Raw genomic sequence first — 18,052 nt, 5'->3', positions numbered from 1 at the left:
ACAGAGCCCGACGCGGGGCTCGAACCATGATATCGCGACCTGAGCCAAAGTTGGACGCTTAACCACCCAGGCACCCCCGAACCTGAAGCGTTTTCGTCTCTGAAACAGAAATCGCTGTTCACCAGTCCTGCTGGGAGCAGCGCATCGGGTGGACGTTAGTTAGCTGGAGGGCGTTTCTGAAAGGAAGCTTCCAGAGACAACCGGCGGTTTGGCAAAGGAGCCTCTTTTTTGTTGTTTGGTTGGTTGGTTGGTTGGTTTTGTTCAAGATCTGAGCACCTGACCTGAGACTCTAACCTTGTGCTGACCAATACTCGCTGGCCATGTGTGGCAATTTATATTTAAATTAATAACAAAATTAAAAATGTAGGTCCTGTCACATCAAGCACTTTTCAGGCTGTCCACAATGCCCATGGCTGTGGCTCTGCCCCCGGATGGTGTAGATAGAGGCACCCAGGAAATATTGTAGGTTCGGTTCCAGTCGACTGCGATAAAGCAAGTGAAATGAGTTTGGTTTCCCGGCGCATGTAAAAGTTATATTTACACCATACTGTAGTCTAAGATAAATAAAAATAAGATTTTTGTAAGCAAAAAAAAAAAAAAAAACAAAAAAAGTTATTGCTTAAAAAATGCTAACCATTGGGGCGCCTGGGTGGCTTACTCGGTTAAGCACCCGACTTCGGCTCAGGTCACGATCTCACAGTTCGTGAGTTCGAGCTCCGTGTCGGGCTCTGTGCTGACAGCTCGGAGCCTGGAGCCTGCTTCCGATTCTGTGTCTCCCTCTCTCTCTGCCCCTCCCCAGCTCGCACTCTGTCTCTATCTCTTTCAAACGTAAATAAACATTAAAAAAAACATTTTAAAAAATGCTAACCGTCGTCTGAGCTTCCCGCAAGTTGTAATCGCTGATCACAAGACCGCTGTAACAAACGCAATAATGAAAAAGTTTGAAACATCGCGGGAATCACCAAAGTGTGACACAGAGACACAGAGTGAGCACGTGCTGTTGGAAAAATGGCGCCACAGATTTGCTGGACGCAGGGTTGCCACGTTTTTCAATCTGTAAAAAACGCAGGATCCGCAAAGTATAGCAAAATGAGGCGAGCCTGTGAGAAACTTTAACGTCACCGCAGAAAGCTCTGTTGGACGACGCTAGTCCAGGCACTTGAACGTCCTCTCCTCCGTCGTTTTCCCCTCTATTTGGGTTCAGTGACACATCTGTGTGGATTCTCTCCCCTTTCCTGCAGAGGAAGGCGTTTTCACGGTGACCCCAGACACAAAAAGCAAGGTCTACCTGAGGAGCCCTAACTGGGACCGGGGCCTGCCGTCGCTCACCTCAGTGTCCTGGAACATCAGTGTGCCCAGCGGCCAGGTGGCCTGCCTGACCTTCCTCAAGGAGCGGACCGGCGTGGTCTGCCAGACGGGGCGTGCATTCATGATCATCCAGGAGCAGCGGACCAAGGCCGAGGAGATCTTCAGCCTGGAGGACGAGGTCCTCCCCAAGCCAAGTTTCCACCACCACAGCTTCTGGGTCAACATCTCCAACTGCAGCCCTGTGAGTGGCAAGCAGCTGGACCTGTTCTTCTGGGTGTTGCTTACCCCAAGGACTATGGGTAAGGGCCTGCAAGGTCTTGTGCGGGTGGCGGTGGACGGCAGATGGGCAGCCGAAGCCTGGGGGGCAAGCCTGGGAGGGAGTCAGAAGACATAGATTTGAGAGCTGGCTGTCCATGTCTCTGTCAGCTTTTGCATCAGCAGTGCTGTGTAACAAACGGCCCCGGCACTCAGCGGCTTAAAAACAGCCGTTTGTTATTGCTCACACGTTGGCTGGGCGGTTCTGGTCTGAGCTGGGCTTATCCGGGTTCACTCACTCATGCACCCGTGGGCAGCTGCACGGAGCTAGAGGACTTTGCCGAGCTTGGCCGCACACTCTCACAAGTCTGGGGCCCAGCCGCAATTAGCTGGGACGCTTGGGTTCCTCGGCTCTCCTCCCCACTGTCCCTTTCACTCCAGCCTGGGCCTTGTTCTCACGGCAGAAGCAGAGAGATCCAAGAGAGTCTGGGGGAAGCCTACAAGGTCTCTTGATGCTTGGGTTAGGAACTCATACACCATCCCTCCTGGAATTCTTTTGCCCTGCCCAAAGTCAAGGGGTGGACCAAACGACTCCACTTCTCGGTGGGAGGAGCCGCAAGGGTCACATAGCATCGTTCAGGGAGTGGGGAGAACTAGTACGTTTTTATTGTCCGTCTGTCACGGTCATTTACCATTAATCTCTCTCTGACAACTGGGGAAATTTCTTCACTCCCCTGACCTTCCTGGTCTGTAGAGGGTGGATGGTAATAACTACCTCAGAGAAATATCAGTGGGAATTTCACGCTGGGGATTCACATGCGGGGACCTGGAAAGTGCGACACAGATGTTTGGTGTTGGCATTTTTTTCCAAGTCCGGTGAAGCCCTGGAAAATGCCCCTGGGGGCAGGTCTCGTGCTCAGAGTTGCAGAATCTAATGAAGGGTTCCCAGCGAGGAAACGCATGTGCGGCACGGCCACCGTGATGGGGCCACGTTTGCCTTTATTCCAAGATAGTCACCGAGACCACAGAGTGTTGGAACCAGAAGGGACCGTGGAGGTGGTTTCTCCCGGCCCCTTCCTTCCCTCTCTGGAGGTCAGAGAGACTGCGTGTCTGCCCAAGCCACACGGCTGATCAGCAGCAGGAGAACTGGGGGGAACCAAAAACCACGAGTGAGAAGCTCTGTCATACTCTCAGCTCAGCTCCCGGGTTTGCTGACTCTCTCACATTCATTTTCTGTCATTAACTTCTATTTCTCTCTTTCTTTTTTTTTAAGTTTATTTATTTAAGCCATCTCTACACCCAATGGGGGGCTCAAACTCACGACCCCAAGATCCAGAGCTGCACACTCCTCTGACCGAGCCCGCCAGACGCCCCATTTATTCCTGTTTCTCCCTTAACCTCACCTTTCGTTTTCTTGGTAAACAAGCAAGAAATGCTAAATCCCTGCTCAGCGTGGGTCTCCCTGTCTGATTTATTTCCTTTCTTCTTATACAGCTGTAGGAAAGGAATAGCGTAGATGAAACAACCCTGTCCTGAACACCTTCACTGCTGACTTTTGACTCCCTGCTTTCCCTCCACCCCTCTGCTCTCCTCTCTCACATAGGCTGTGGCGACCCGGTAGATACACCCAGGGGTAGGCCCAGCATAGCCTTTGGAGTGGATCTGGTAGGGCCCCCAGTTTGTTTTAGTTACCTATCACTGTGTAACAAACAGCCCCGAGATTTAGTAGCTGAGATGATACACCATTTTGCTTGCCCACAATCCTGTGGGTCAGGAATTTGGACAGGACACAGCAGCGTGGCTCTTCTTTGCTCTTGGCTGGGATGGTTCACCTGGGGACAGATGTCTGGAGCCTTAGTAGTCACCTTCGGCCAGGTTCCCTGGTGTATGTTCCTCACGGAGTCTCCACATGGCTGGCTTGGGCTTCCTCACAACATGGTGGCCTCAGCATCGTCAGACTTCTTCTGTGGCGTCTGACTGGCTTGCCCTCAGACAAGAAGTGCAAGATGGTGCCAGGCCTGTAGAAGGCCCCGGAACCAGCAAGTCAAGAAGAGTCGAGAAGGGGGGAAATAGGGTCCTCTCACTGTGAGGAGCAGCGTGTGTGTATGGGGGGCGGGGGGAAGGAAGGGATGGCGGCCATCTCTGGAGACTGTCTCCTCCGGTTGATCGTCGGCCCGACGCCCCCGCGTCTCCTCATCCCTCTCCCTCGTGTCTCTGCTCACAGACCTGACTGTCATCATCACGGCGATCGTGGGAGGTGGCGCCTTGCTGCTGTTTGCCCTCGGACTCATCATTTGCTTCGTGAGAAAGAAGTAGGTGGAATTTCTCAAAACTGTCTTCAGCTGCCCTGACGCCTCCTTAGATCCCACAGACCAGAGCTGTCGTGAATTACGGATTTCTTTCCTTACTCCCGGTTTCTCTCCTGAGGATCGGTGTTAGATAATGTTGTTTGGAGGGGACGGGGCGGAAAAAAACAGAAAACACAGCTGGTGACACTTTGGCCTGCAGTTTTTTACACAGCTGCCTCAGCACAAGTCAGCTGTGAATCATGTACTGTCTGCTCATCACACGGTGGCCATCACCGGGGTGACCTTAGCAGGAAAACCATCACGTCGGCCCCACCAGACCGGGCCTCTGAGCCTGTGTCCTCTGTCCCCTTGAGAGCAAACGTACGCTGCCCCCCCCCCCCCGGCGTGTTCTCCTCCGGTTTCTTAAACTATTTTATGTCTGTTTATTGGACTCCAGACAGGCACCAAAAAGCTAGCCCTGTGGGCGAGAGGAAGGAAGACCCAGTTATCTGACTCAGTCTCCCCTCCCTCCCCCTCAGGGTGACGGCTGCTGTTTCACCAAAGGGAAGCGTTGACCTTTTTAGACCTAATATACGCTGCTACCAGATTTGATCAGTTCTGCTCGTATTTCTGACAAAAGCCGTGAGGAAGGGGGGAAAATTGCTTTCCTTAGCACGACTCAACCTTCCAACAAGCCAAAACGAAATTTTTTTTTATTAACTGGGGCCATGAGCACACAACCGAAATTCCTGCCCAACAGTGAGACTGTCCAGAAATGTCTCTGCTGATGAGGAGGGGGCTGCCCACGGCCGATATGGGGAAACACCTCTTCTCCATGAGATGGGATTGTATATATATCGCACGGGGAGAAAGGACTTCTTTTTGTGAATCATCGATTTATGGTTTCTCTAGGAAGCTTCCTTGTCTGGGGTGCAGTCTCTTCCACCCAGACCAGAAAGCTCCGTGTTAACACTGGGCCCCTGCCCATCAGGAGGGAACCGGGCGACGAGAGGGTCCAGCTTCTGGCCTGAGAATCGCCAGCCCTGGCCTTGCGGTGGGGGAGGCCACCAGCTGTAGGAGGGCAGGGAGGTTCTGCAGTGAGAATGACGGCCTCCTGGACGTTGGGGACCGTGCACGGTGCTGGGGATGCAACAGTGAGCAGGACAGAGTCTCTCCCACCGCCCGGTGTGGGGGCAGAGGGACGAAATGAAGGACCAGCTTCAGAACTGCCTGAAAAGAGTGTTCGTGGAGAGCATCGAGGCTCTGCGAAGCACGAATGAGGGGCGTCCGTCTCAGGGCTTCAGGCTGGAGCCTTCGGAACCCATCAGTCCAGCCAGCCAGACACGCGGTGTTACAAGCTAAATGTACTAGATTATTTTTTTTATCTCAGAAAAGGACAGAGAGCCTGTCCACAGTTAGTGAGCCGCCAGCCTGTGCGTTATACGGTCCATTATGTTAATTGGGCTAATGTCCTCCATTTCAACCACTGGTCAGCTAAAAAGCCAGCGTCCCCTGCTTTTGGCTCGTGGCGATGGAGGGCGAAGCTTTGTTTTCCGTGGCGGCGAGTGCTAATGCCCGTCCACGCCCAAGGACCAAAGAACATTACAAACCAAAGGTTAATGGTGTTACCGAGGAACTCTGGCGTCCCGGCCTAAATGCTGTTTTCTTTTGAGCTCTTTCTCCTTATGCAGCTTCCTGCATAAGGAAGGGGCTGGATCCCTCTGCTAATACTGACTTCCATTGTCCCCGGCTCCAGCTAAAAACTAGGATACAGCCTTCCATCCTGAGTCTCCTATGTCCTATCCCTGAGAATGCAGACGGTCAGAGATCTACCCGTGCAAAGGAGGGGTGAAGCCTTAAGCTACGGGAAGGACTGAGTCGTAGAGGGTTGGCCTGGGCATGACCGCACCTGATGTGGTCGGGGTGGGGCACGGCCCTTTCTCGTAGGAGGGGAGCTGGTTGTCAGATGTTTCCACCCCGGGCTACTGCGCATTCGCCGAAGCACATCCAAGCGCAGACAGTGTTAAAACGGGCACTGTCTCCACCACCCTGTTTCCACTGTGAACACTGGAGACAAAAGCTGGTCCCCTTTTTTGTTTTTTTAGTGTTTATGTATTTTGAGAGAGAGAGCATGTGAGCAGGGGGAGGGGCAGAGAGAGGTGAAGACAGAATCCCAAGTGGGCTCCACACTGTTAGCACAGAGCCCGATGCGGGGCTCGATCTCACAGACCGTGAGATCATGACCTGAGCCGATATCAAGAGTCAGATGCTTAACCGACTGAGCCACCCAGGCGCCCCGGAAGCTGGTCCCCTCTAAATTCTAAGGACAGGAGTTTCCACTTCAAGGACCGAGGGATTTGGGAGACTTGGGGGAGACGTGTGGGAACCCCAAAGTGCCCGAGTTCCGGTAGGGGCTCTACAAATGGAACACAGCTAAAGTCGTTTCCTTCCTGCCCTGTTCCCTTTCTGCCGGTAGGAAAAAGAAGACAAGCAAAGGCCCATCTGTAGGCATCTACAACGGCAACATCAACACCCAGATGCCGATGCAGCCAAAAAAGTTTCAGAAGGGACGAAAGGACAGTGACTCCCACGTGTATGCAGTCATCGATGACACCATGGTGTACGGCCATCTGTTGCAAGATTCCAACGTCTCCTTCCTGCAGCCACAGGTGGATACCTACCGGCCGTTCCAGGGACCCACGGGGGACTGCCCTCCCTCCCCACCCCTCACAGGCTCCAGGGCCCCGACTGCAAAGCTGACCGTAGACGAGCCATCCCCCAGCTTCCCTGCTGAGTCTGAGAGTGAACCATATACCTTCTCCCACCCCAACAATGGGAACACAGACATTCCCTTGCTGGACACCCATGAGCCCACGGAGCCTGGGGAGTAACCTGGACCCATCCCAAAGACTTTTGCTGAAAGTGGGGCACTGAGACACCCTTTAGGGGCCTCCAGCAGAAACCCTAAAGAGGAGTTTTATGGAAGGAACAGCAGGAGGTTTTACTGGACGCCACCAACCCCTGATTTCCAAGCGGGCTCGTTCCGACAGTGGGACGTTGAAAGTGATGAACGCCTACCTGGATACAGTCGTCCCAGTCCGTATCCTTCTGAGGCCAGGCTGGGTTGTAAACCAGCCGTAAGGAGAGGGGAGGGCTGCGAGTCACCCCGTACGAGGTCGTAATGAACTCTGGATCTGGATTTGGAACTCTTCAGGGCGACAATATTGATCCCTAGGAGCCCATCCAAGGTCCCTGCTCCCCCCGGAGCCCCCTAGATGAAAAGGACGATGTGCCTTATTATTATTATTTATTTGGGGGTCCTGTGTTTTTAAGAAGTCGGAGGTATGACCACGCAGTTCTTTTCACCTGACGTAGTGACAGCTCGCGCTCTCTGGTTGGATGGCTGGCTTTTGACTTCTCCCGACCACTAGATAAACGTGTGCCTGTTCCCTGGAAGATGGGAATGATTTGCGATCTGTCCAGCCAGAAAAGGGTGTGCATGTTTGAGGGCATTGACACTTACCTGCTTTGACAAGAGGCTTCGTGGTGCTCTTGCTCTGCTCGTGGGCATCCTCACTGTCCTTCAGTCCCAGAAGGAAGAGAAATTTCCTTGAGTTGCCGTGGGTGGCTGTCCCAGCTCCAGCCGTACTTCGGTATTTAAACAGAAATGTAGAGAGGATTTGCATCCCCTAAAAGTGTTTAATGACACAGGGGAGACCGGCCACTGGGCTCCTTTCCTATCGCTACCGTAACCAATTATCTCAAACCCGGCGGCTTAAAACAACGCAAATTTCTTAGCTTCCGGTTCTGGAGATGGGAAGGGCATAGATGGGTTTCACGGGGCCAGCTAGCATCAGGGTGTTGGCCCCTTCTGGAGGCTCTAGGGGAGAGTCGGTTGCCTTGTCTTTTCAAGCTTCTAGAGGCTGCTCACACTCCTTGCCTCCGATGGGGCTGGGCACACCGTGGCACCCGCACTGTCACTGGCAGGGTGACCCTGATGCCCCTCTTTCCTTCTTTCGTTTAGAAAGCCCACCCACCCGGATGATCCGGGATCATCTCCCCGTGTCGAGCTCTTTAATTTAATCACACTGAAGAGTCCCCTTTTGCCGTGTGAGGTACCATATCCACAGGTTCCTGGGAATTAGGCACATCTCTGGGGAATCATCGTTCTGCCCATCACACCCCCCTGCCAGTGCAGGACAGACTATGAAAGGACCCAGCCCGCCAGTGTGCTTGGTTTGGCCTAAGAATCTTTTTTATTTTATTTATTTTTTTTTTTTGAGAATTAGCCACTAACATTTAAAATTCTAAAATGTTTGCGTAAAAATCCGGATCGGGACGTGCGGCTGGCCTGGGGGGCTCACGCTGTCACCCAGCAGCCGCTGGCTGGAGCTGGTAAAGCAGGTCCAGTTTTAGGTGGGACACCTGGTGTCCCGGTTCAACCCAGCCTCCCCCCCCCCACCCCTGCCTCCACATTTCTTCTCGCCTCCCACACTGATGCTGAGTCTGTGGCTAAAGATCAGTGCGCGTCCCCCCACCCCGCTGCAGGGTTGCTTTGTTTATAATGAATTGGAAAGTTTGGGCCCTAGATCTCTCATCGAATGAGAAGACAGGCCTCGAGGCTGGTGTGTGTTTCAGGAAAGGTTTTTCCCACACACAGCCCCGCGTCCCTCGTTCATACTAATGACCAGCCGAGCTCCTGTGGGCGTTTGCCTTTGCGGCCCCTGCTGTCCTCTGGGAGGAGAGGGATGGTGTTCCGGCTTGACAACACCATCCAGAGGTCAGTGTTTCTGTGGCCAAACCTCCTTTAAAGGTAAACCGGCTTCATCGTGTTCGGTGAATTCACCTGGGAAACACCCGGCCTAGACTTCGCTACTTTGCCTCCATGAGGACTTGTGCAGTCTCCGGACTGGTGTATCTTCTGAGGCCTCTTGGACTCTTTCCAGAAGGAAGAGTCGGTTGTTTTAGTGATGACCTTGGTGGTGCCCCCGGCACCTTTTCCTTCTGAAAGGCGGCCCCCTACCCAGTTACCCTCGGCCTCTTGGCCTGAGATGCGGGCGACCTCCCCCATGAGGGGCCAGCGGAGGGCTGGGGCTTCCTGCCCACAACTGAAATTGGATCGTTGCTTCCAGTCCCTGTAGGAGCCCCAGCCTCCACCTGCCGCCCTCCCCGACCTCCTGGGCTCTGCGGAAGCCCCCTCAACCCATGCCCTGCATCTTGTAGCCACGAAGCGTGGCTGGCCACCCTTGGGCCCCGTGTGGCCATTTTTTAACCGAGAGCTCAAAGCCCCAGACCCAGTTGCCTTCTTCCTGAGACCGCAGGTGAATTGAACCATTTTCTGAAGCTTTGCCTCCCTGCAGGAGCCGGCCCAACATACCCCTGGCCCTTTTCTTGAAAGCCCAGACCCCCCACTTACGTAAAGTACCTCGGGGTCACTGGAAACCAGTCGGACACGTTTGCTGATGCCTTCTGTGCTGGCACGGTGCCCTCCCTGCTGGGACTGCCTGCACCGGGGCCGCCCCCACACCCGTCTGCTGGGCTGGTGAAGAAGCCCGGCTCGTCCAGGCCTGGGCTGTAGCGCTGGGGTCATTTTGCCCAGGAGGAGAAAGGCCCAGGAAGAGTCAAGGGGGAAAAGCGTATGTCCGGGGGGACGTAACCTTGGTCACGGTTAGAGAACCGGTGTGTGTGGATCTGTAATCCTTCGCTGGAAATAATTTATTTTGTTGTCGATACTTTTTAGGTGCCGTTTTCTTCATTTCCTACACTTTTTGTTTTTGTTTTTGTTTTTTTAATAAACAAATGTACAGGAAAGAAAAACGGGCGTTCAGTTGTTTACATGCTTTTGGTCCTTTGCCCCCCCCGGGTCGGCTGAGGGCCAGATTCCCCAGTTCACTGTGACGGGCTCAGCACAAGGTCAGGAGATGCCGTGTCTTCTGGGTGCTTATGGCACGGGATGCCAGGCTTTGGGCTGACAGTGGGTACCTCGGACGCCAGAGCGCGCTCGGCTCTGTCTTTGTTGAGACGACACGCGCCTCCCTGTGTGACCGCTCGTGATTTGCTCCTGCCACTGTTCCTGGACCACTCTCTACCAAAAGCTGTGCCACCTGCCTCCCCTCCTGGCGAAAAGCCTACCAGCGCTTCAGAATCCACCATAGCCCACTTCCTCCAAGAAGCCCTCCAGCACCCCCAGTCTCTCCCTCTGAATAGCAGTAGTCTGCACGGAGGGACATTAGTTTTATTACTTAGAAATTTGTACTTGCGGGGGCCCCTGGGTGGCCCAGTCGGTTAAGAGTCCGATGCGTGATCTCAGCTCAGGTCGTGATCTCATGGCTCGTGGGTTCAAGCCCCGCATCAGGCCCTGCACTAACAGTGCAGAGCCTGCTTGGGATTCTGTCTCTCTCTCTCTCTCTCTGCTCCTCCCTGCTGTCTCTCGAAATAAATTAAAAAAAAAAAAATCAAATGTACACTTCAAAAAAGGAAGTTTGGGGGCACCTGGGTGGCTCAGTCGGTTGAGCCTCCGACTGCGGCTCAGGTCATGATCTCGCGCTTCGTGAGTTCGAGCCCCGCATCGGGCTCTGGGCTGACAGCTCGGAACCCAGAGCCGGCTTCGGATTCTGTGTCTCCCTCTCTCTCTGCCCCTCTCCTGCTCACGCTCACGTGCTCTCTCTCTCTCTCTCTCTCTCAAAAACAGATAAAAACATTTTAAAAAATGGAAAAAAAAAAAAAAGGTTATACTTGTGTTTTGCCCAGTACGATTGTATTTTTCTTGGAGGGAGGAGTCTGTATTTTGTACTTGGTTCGGCTTCCTCATACTGCCCAACACAGCAGATGCCCAGAAACAACATCTGGGACGTTAACTGTCACAACAGAGACATATTGTGCTTCCGCAGTGACATCAGGCAGGTATATCCTACTTGAGGCTACCAGATGGAGGGCGGGGATTAGATGCCAGGCAAAGACCGTGCTAGAAGCTTTCAAGCCTTCCCTTGCGGCAGCCGCTGCCGACTCCCAACAGCAGTGCTTCATCCCGTTTACTGGTGAGGAAAGGAGGCCCGGAAAGATGGAGTCACTTGCCCAGGGACACAAACCCAGAAGAGGCGGAGCAACAAATGTATAGCAGCCTTTCCACCTTGCTCCCCTGCGCAGTTCAGCCCAGGAGGGCCCAGTTCTGGGATCCGGGATCAGGTGAGGGGCTGCCAGGGGTGGCCCAGGACTCCCATGGGATCCTTTTCTCCCCCATCTTTTTCCCCTTCCTACAGGAGGCCGTGAACTTCGGGGGAAGGAAGCCTCAGGGACTCCGTAGCCGCCACAGGCCCTCTCTGGACTTTGTGCTAGCGGCCCCTCCCCCTTGTCGGGGATGCCTGGGAATCTGGTGTCAGCCACAGAGCCAAGGGCCTGCAGCCCTCCAGGCCCTGCCAAGTCCAGCTCCCCACACTCACCCCTGCCAGCGGCCACATCTCTGAAGGATTCCTGCTCCTGAGGGGAAGGGAGGAGTCACGCTTCACACCTGTGTGGCCTCCCGGGTTGCTGCCAGAAAGTGCCATCTCCAGGCACTGATGTGACCTCAGCCCAGGCTCTCCTCCGGAGGTAAGCAAACAGTTCCCTACCCCAGGGCTCACTGTCCTCTGTTTGGGGGTTGATGGGGCTGCTTTTTGGCTTTAAAGATGCTTATTGGGGTATTGGGGGGGGGGGTGGCGCCGAGGTGGCTTAGTCAGGTAAGCTCCCGACTCTTGGTTTCCGCTCAGGTCACGATCTCACAGTTCATGGGTTCAAGCCCCGTATCAGGCTCTGTGCTGCTGGCATGGAGTTAGGATTCTCTCTCTCTCTTTCTCTCTGTCCCTCCCCTGCTCGCTCTCTTTCTCTCTCAAAATAAATAAACTTAAAAAAAAAAAAAAAGTTTAAAAGCTGGAGCACCTGGGTGACTCAGTTAAGCATCCGACTTCGGCTCCCGTCATGATCTCAGGTTCATGAGTTCAAGCCCCACGTCAGGCTCTATGCTGGCAGCTCGGAGCCTGGAGCCTGCTCTGTCTCTCTGCCCCCTCCCCTACTCATACTTGCTCACTCTCTCTGTCTCAAAAATATATAAACATTTTAAAAGTAAAAAAAAAACATTAAAAACTAAAGAAAGGTGCTTATGAGGAAACAGGGAGACATGGAACTCAATCTAACTCCCACCCCCGCCCGTCCCCTCCTTTCCTCTGCCGATCCGTGACTCACAGAGCTGAGCTGTAACGGCCTCTTGGCCAGTCTTTGCTGAAGGTAATTGCCAGAAGCTAGACTGTGGTCGTTTCAGACCCAGACGACAAATAGGCCTAGAAAAAGATTTGCTGCAAAGCAGTCTAAGGATGTGGAAAGAGGAAAGACCCAGAACAGATGCCAGGAAAGATCTCCCACCCCAGCCTTCAGCCCCAGGCCAGTGCAGCAGGCGCAACAGACCCCCTGAGCCCACTCTTTTCACCACTTAGACCACCCAGCAGACCCTTCTCAGACCCTAGAGGCAGCTTCACGTGTGGGCCCCCTTGCAGCCACACAAGCCACGTGTTCAACAGGACCTACGCATAGTTCAGCACTCCACTGTGGCCAGTTCGAAATTCTTTTTTTTTTGGGGTGGGGGGGGAAGGTGCAACTTAGCCAGAGGCAGAAAGCGGGTGGGGAGAGAGGGAGACAGAGAAGAGCAGGGCTCATCCGAAGCAGAGCTCCTGTTTGACCAGAAGCGGGGCTCGTGTTCACCCCACTCAGGGCTCGAGCTCACCCGGAGCAGGGCTCGTGTTTTACCCAAAGCGGGACTTGTGCTCACCGGATGTGGGACTCGAACTCATAAACCATGAGATCGTGACCTGGGCCGAAATCAGAATGCTTAACAACTGAGCCACCCAGGCGGCCTGCCAGGTTGAAATAACTGTGGCACGAGGGGCCTCACGTTTTTCTTCTGCACGGGACCCCACCAATGACGTGACCACCTCTGCCTGGAGGTCAGGGCTGTTACGACCCCTCATCTCAGAGGGTGAGGCTGGCTTGGAGACGTCCGGTAACTCGTCAGGGCCCCGCAGCCAAGGGACAGAAGCAAGATTCGAGTCCTCAAGCGTTTTCAATTCTATCCCTCTTTCTTCAAGTTTTTTGCCCTCCCGTGCACCTGACTTTTGAAACGCTACCGAAGGGCCTTTCTATACCACTCACTTATTAACCGGTTAAAACACGTAATTATTAGGCTGATAATCTGAAGAGAAATTTATAATAGGTCACGGGATAGACCACAGAACCATTCTGTCCAATACAGGAAGGAGCCACATGCGGCTGTTTAAATTTTAAGATTAAATTAATCCTAATGTAGTTAAAGTTTAAGCAGGTTGGGGCACTAATTAGTACATCAACATATATTGGGGCTTTCTTTTTCAAATTAAGTGCACGTGGTTTTGTATGGAGGGGACACCAAGGTCCCAGGGTGGGAGGATGAGGAAAACGGGCCTGGGGCTCACACTTGGCTTGAATGTTCAGCTAAGGGTGTTTGTCTGGATGAGGTACACTTTGTGTTGGAATTGAATTTCACGAGACTGCCGTGTGTCAGCCCCTCCCATAATGTAGTTTCTCAATTGCACTAGACACATGTTCAAGTGCTAAGTACCCACCTGTGGTTAAGTGCTAAGTATGGGACTGCACATCACAGAAAATTCTGCTATGAGGCACTAATAGTGTGTGTGTGTGTGTGTGTGTGTGTGTGTGATATGTAAAGTACCACCTTCCTCGCACAGAATGCTTCCTATGTACCAAGGACTCTTCCGAGGGGTTTATGTGGCCAGCTTGACAAGCAGTGAACACCATCTCTCACTCTTTCCCCGTGAAATATTTTTTTCTCTTGGCTGTGATGGCCCCAGGCTTCCTGGTTTTCCTCCTTCCCCTCTGGTTTCTTGTCAACCTTCTTCACTGGTGCCAGCTTGCCTCCAAATCTCTAAACCTCAGAGGGGCCTGTGGTTCAGGATTCAGATCCTTTTTTCTCCTCCACCCTCACTCACTTGGGGACGTCCCCCAGTCACGTGACGTTGAAAACCCGTCTACATCCTGATGGCTCCCGAGCCGGATCTCTCCCCTGAACTCCGAGCTGTGTGTCCCTCTCTACTCAGCATCTCCACCTGGCATCTGATGGGCATCTCAAATTCAAAACATCCGAAGCTGACCTCCTGCTATTCCCCCTCCAAATCTGCTCCTCCCATTGAGGGTAAGAGTAGAGGAAACAGTTTGCTCCAACTCTGTTGATGGCGATCCCAACCCTCTGGTTGCTCAGTCCAAAACCTTTGGAGTCCTCCTTGACTCTGTCTCTTACATGCATGTTTGGTCCACCAGCAATCCTGTTTTGTTTTTTTTCCAGTATGCTTTACTCCCAACGTGGGGCTCGAACTCGTGACCTTGAGATCAAGAGCCATATGCTCTCCTGACTGGACCATCCAGGCCCCCCCGGGGCCACCACTCAGCTTAATGGCTCTTCCTTGTATCCAGGATCCCCTATCTTCCTATCCCTCACCTCGACAATGCCGTCACCTCCTCATCAGTCTCTGTGCCTTTGCCCTCTGCTCCCTCATCTCAAGACAACGACCACAGTGATTCTGCTCATATATAAGGCAGATCTCGTGACTCCCTTGCTCAGAACCTTCCCCATCGCTCCATCTCATTCAGAGAAGAAGCCGAAATCCTTCCAATGGCCCGTGAAGCCCTGCTGGACCCTGCCCCTATCACTTCTTCTTTTTTTTTTTTTTTAATGTTTATTTTTGAGAGAGAGAGAGACCGAGTGTGAGCGGGTGAGGCGCAGAGGGAGAAGGAGACACAGAATCCAAAGCAGGCTCCAGGCTCCGAGCTGTCAGCACAGAGCCCGACGCGGGGCTTGAACTCACGAACCACAAGCTCATGACCTGAGCCGAAGTTGGACACTTAACCAACTGAGCCACCCAGGCGGCCCATGGCCCTATCACTTCTTTGAACGTCAGCTCCTAATACCTAATCCCTCAATCATCCAGCTCCACTCACGCAAAACCCTTGTTCATTCTTGAACATTCTGGCCTCACAGCCTTTGTGTTTGCTGTTCTCTCCAACTAGAATGTTCTTCTACCAGAAATCCCTCTGTTCTCACCCTTACTTCGGCCTATTTTCTCACATATGTGACGTTCAGAGGTGGGACCTAGGTTCCTATCTTTCTCCTTCACCATCCTGGCTGTGGCTTCTACTGTCAAGTTTACCTCATGGTCTCACTATGGCTGCTGGAGGTCCAGAAGCCACATACACATTCCAGGCAGGAAGAAGAGAGGTGGGGAGTAAACACCTTTCCTGGGAACTCCGCTTAACTTTTTATTGCATTCCCACCTCTATCTTCAAGGATGACTGGAAAGTTAGCTAGGCACATCGGTGACTCTAGCAATGTAAAACTTTGTTGGAGGGGGGGGAATGAGAACATGAATACTGATTAGGCACCTTGGCATTTTCGCTTCGTTTCTGGTTTTTTGTGTAATTGTTTGCATGTGAATATGATTGTAAATCTCAAAAATGTTCAGTGTTTGTTTCAGCATAAAGTAGCGGGCATATCCGATTAGATGGCCAGATTGGCTAGATTCTCTTCCCTCAGACATTTATGCATCTAGGTGTTCTTTTATTTCCTGCCTTATTGGGGCGCCCGGGTGGCTCAGTTGGTTGAGCATTCGGCTCAGGTCATGATCTCGCGGTTCGTGAGTTCGAGCCCCACGTCAGGCTCTGTGCTGACAGCTCGGAGCCTGGAGCCTGCTTCGGATTCTGTGTCCCCCACCCGCCATTCTCTCTGCCCCACCCCTGCTTGTGCTCTGTCTCTCTCTGTCTTTCAAAAGTGAATAAACATTAAAAATATATATATATATTTCCTGCCTTATCAATTTAAGAACCTCTAAGGAGATTCCGCCTTATCCTATCCCTATCCCTAGCTTATTAGAGACCATGCTAAAAGTCACCATGTGTTTTAAGTAGGTCAATCCTGCCCTTATGAAGTAGAGAAATGTCTCCATTTATAACAATGTGTCAGAGCACCTGGGTGGCTCAGTCGGCTAAGCGTCTGACTCTTGATTTCAGCTCAGGTCATGATCTCACGGTTCGCGAGTTCAAGCCCCACATCAGGCTCTGTGCTGACGGCATGGAGCCTGCTTGGGATTCTCTCTCTCTTCTCTCTCTGCCCCTACCCCCTTCTCTCTCTCTCTCTCAAAATAAATAACATAAACTTAAATAGGTTCTGTCACAAGAGCAGGGCTTTAAAAAACTATTGGGTCGTTGGGCATTCAAGTTTTTTTCAAAAATGAAAATGAGCCTGTTGTCGGCAGGCTTCAAGTGAGTGCCGTCCTGTAATACAAACACAGCCCATTATAACGCCGTAGAAAGATCTTGAGCCTAGCTGTAACATGATGATGTTTTGTTCTGTTTCGTTTTGTTTCCATAATGGACATTAACTAACCTCAAAGTGCAATCTGCCACTGAAAGTCTCTGCATGTGACATAGAGCTCTGGGCACCAAAGAGGCCCAAGTGGGCAGATCCGGACCAAGAACGAGCTAATTGGAGCTGTCCATCCACTTAGGAGCTTTCATTATATAATAGTTCATCTTTATTTTCCCCAGTTCCAAGTAGGGCCTGAGTCTGTTCACACTCAAGGCCTCCTTAAGACTTGCTTGGGTATGATCTTTGCCCTTGTGGCCTCGGTGGAAAAGCTTCTAGACGTTTTCTGCCTCACCCCAGCTGATTTCCCATTCCAGGGCCCAGGAGTGTCTCAGTGTGATTTCTCAAACCCGTGTCCAAATTGCCTGGAGTCCGTAAATCAAATGCGAATTTCTGGCCCCAGCTGTGACCGCGCTAGTCAGGATCTCCGGGACTGGAGTTGCCACGTTCTCAACAGGCTTCCTGGGCTTGGGCCAACCGACCAAGACTTTCTTCAGAAAGGGGACTCACAGGGGGGCCTGGGTGGCTCAGTCGGTAAAGCGGCCGACTTCGGCTCAGGTCACGATCTCGCGGTCCGTGAGTTCGAGCCCCGCGTCGGGCTCTGTGCTGACAGCTCAGAGCCTGGAGCCTGTTTCCCATTCTGTGTCTCCCTCTCTCTGACCCTCCCCCGTTCATGCTCTGTCTCTCTCTGTCTCAAAAATAAATAAACATTAAAAAAAAATTTTTTTTAATAAAAAAAAAAAAAGAAAGGGGACTCACAGGTGACGAGACGGGGGCTCACTTTCTGGCCCGCCTGTGTCACCATCACCTGTTTGCTGCTCCTTGGAGCACCAGTTGGGGAGTGGGCTCGCCTTTGAGGGAGTCACTGCTATTGTGACCGCTCGCTGAAGAGTGTCCCACAGAGGACGCCATAGGCCACTCGCCCTCCATGTGTCAAGGAAATGGTGCAGGTCTATCGATTTGTGTTCACGGGTATGTATGGCAAACCCAGCCTGTCTTGTTTTGAGGGAACGTTTGTCCCCAGACCGACAAAGACCTCAGAATTGCTGAGAGGTGGCTGTGAAGTCCAGCTGTTTCATCTGAGCAAGCTCCTTCGCTTTTTTGAGCCAAAATATCCTCAACTACAAAATACGAATCCTAACGCCTACCTAACAAGGTGATTGCGAGGGTGGGGGGAGGTGACGTATATGACAACGTCTGAATTTTAGTGGCCAACCTTCATTAAATCCGCGTCCGAAAGGAAAACCATCGCCGGTAGTCGGCTCATTCTGGCTCGGGCTCGTCTCCGGCAAGCTGGTTGCCTTTTCCTGTGAGTTGACCGTTCTCCAGCTAGCTGCGTCACATTTGAAGATGCCGTTCTCCTCATCTTCTCCAAACCCACTTAGCTGTCAGCTCCAGCAAGCTGGCACGTGATCGCACAGCTTTTGCGCAGCCCTAGAGAGAGCCGTTCCTGGAAGGAGCGTCATGGCGTGAGCCGTGGGAGCTCAACCGCCAGGGAAGAGGGAAGTTCACGGTCTCATCTTGTAACACTCTAGCGGTGAGCTGAGATTTGGCGGCCCGTGTCTGAGGCAGCCCTGTGTGTTTGGGTCTGCCTGGTGAGCAGTGGACACCAATGGAGAGGCATGGCGGGGTGGGGGGGTGCGGGGGGAGGCAGCATTCCCAGCGCTGCGGCTTATAGTAACCGTAACAACTGTCCAGTCTTTTCTCCCTGCCCCATCTCACTTGCCAAAGGACAACGTTCCTCACTGACAAGGGGATGGACAAA

The 18,052-nt window shown here is 52.7% G+C and overlaps 1 protein-coding gene across 2 annotated transcripts in view; it reads left to right on the top strand.

The window, feature by feature from the left end:
* CDCP1 (CUB domain containing protein 1) overlaps positions 1-18,052 on the top strand; it is a 71,289-nt gene that overhangs the window by 50,864 nt on the left and 2,373 nt on the right. Inside the window, exons 7-9 of one of the 2 annotated variants that reach the window (XM_023248002.2) lie at positions 1,242-1,607; positions 3,788-3,875; positions 6,328-9,673. In XM_023248002.2, the coding sequence (XP_023103770.2) occupies positions 1,242-1,607; positions 3,788-3,875; positions 6,328-6,742 (869 nt within the window). In that variant the 3' untranslated portion in view covers positions 6,743-9,673. Of the gene's footprint in view, positions 1-1,241; positions 1,608-3,787; positions 3,876-6,327; positions 9,674-11,110; positions 11,439-18,052 lie in introns of those variants that run through there. The other variant, XR_006591959.1, reaches the window with a different exon arrangement.

The sequence above is a fragment of the Felis catus genome, chromosome A2 (assembly GCF_018350175.1).
Source record: "Felis catus isolate Fca126 chromosome A2, F.catus_Fca126_mat1.0, whole genome shotgun sequence".
Classification (NCBI taxonomy): domain Eukaryota; kingdom Metazoa; phylum Chordata; class Mammalia; order Carnivora; family Felidae; genus Felis; species Felis catus.
Note: the sequence above shows the minus strand (reverse complement) of the source record. Positions and strands in the feature narration are given on the sequence as shown.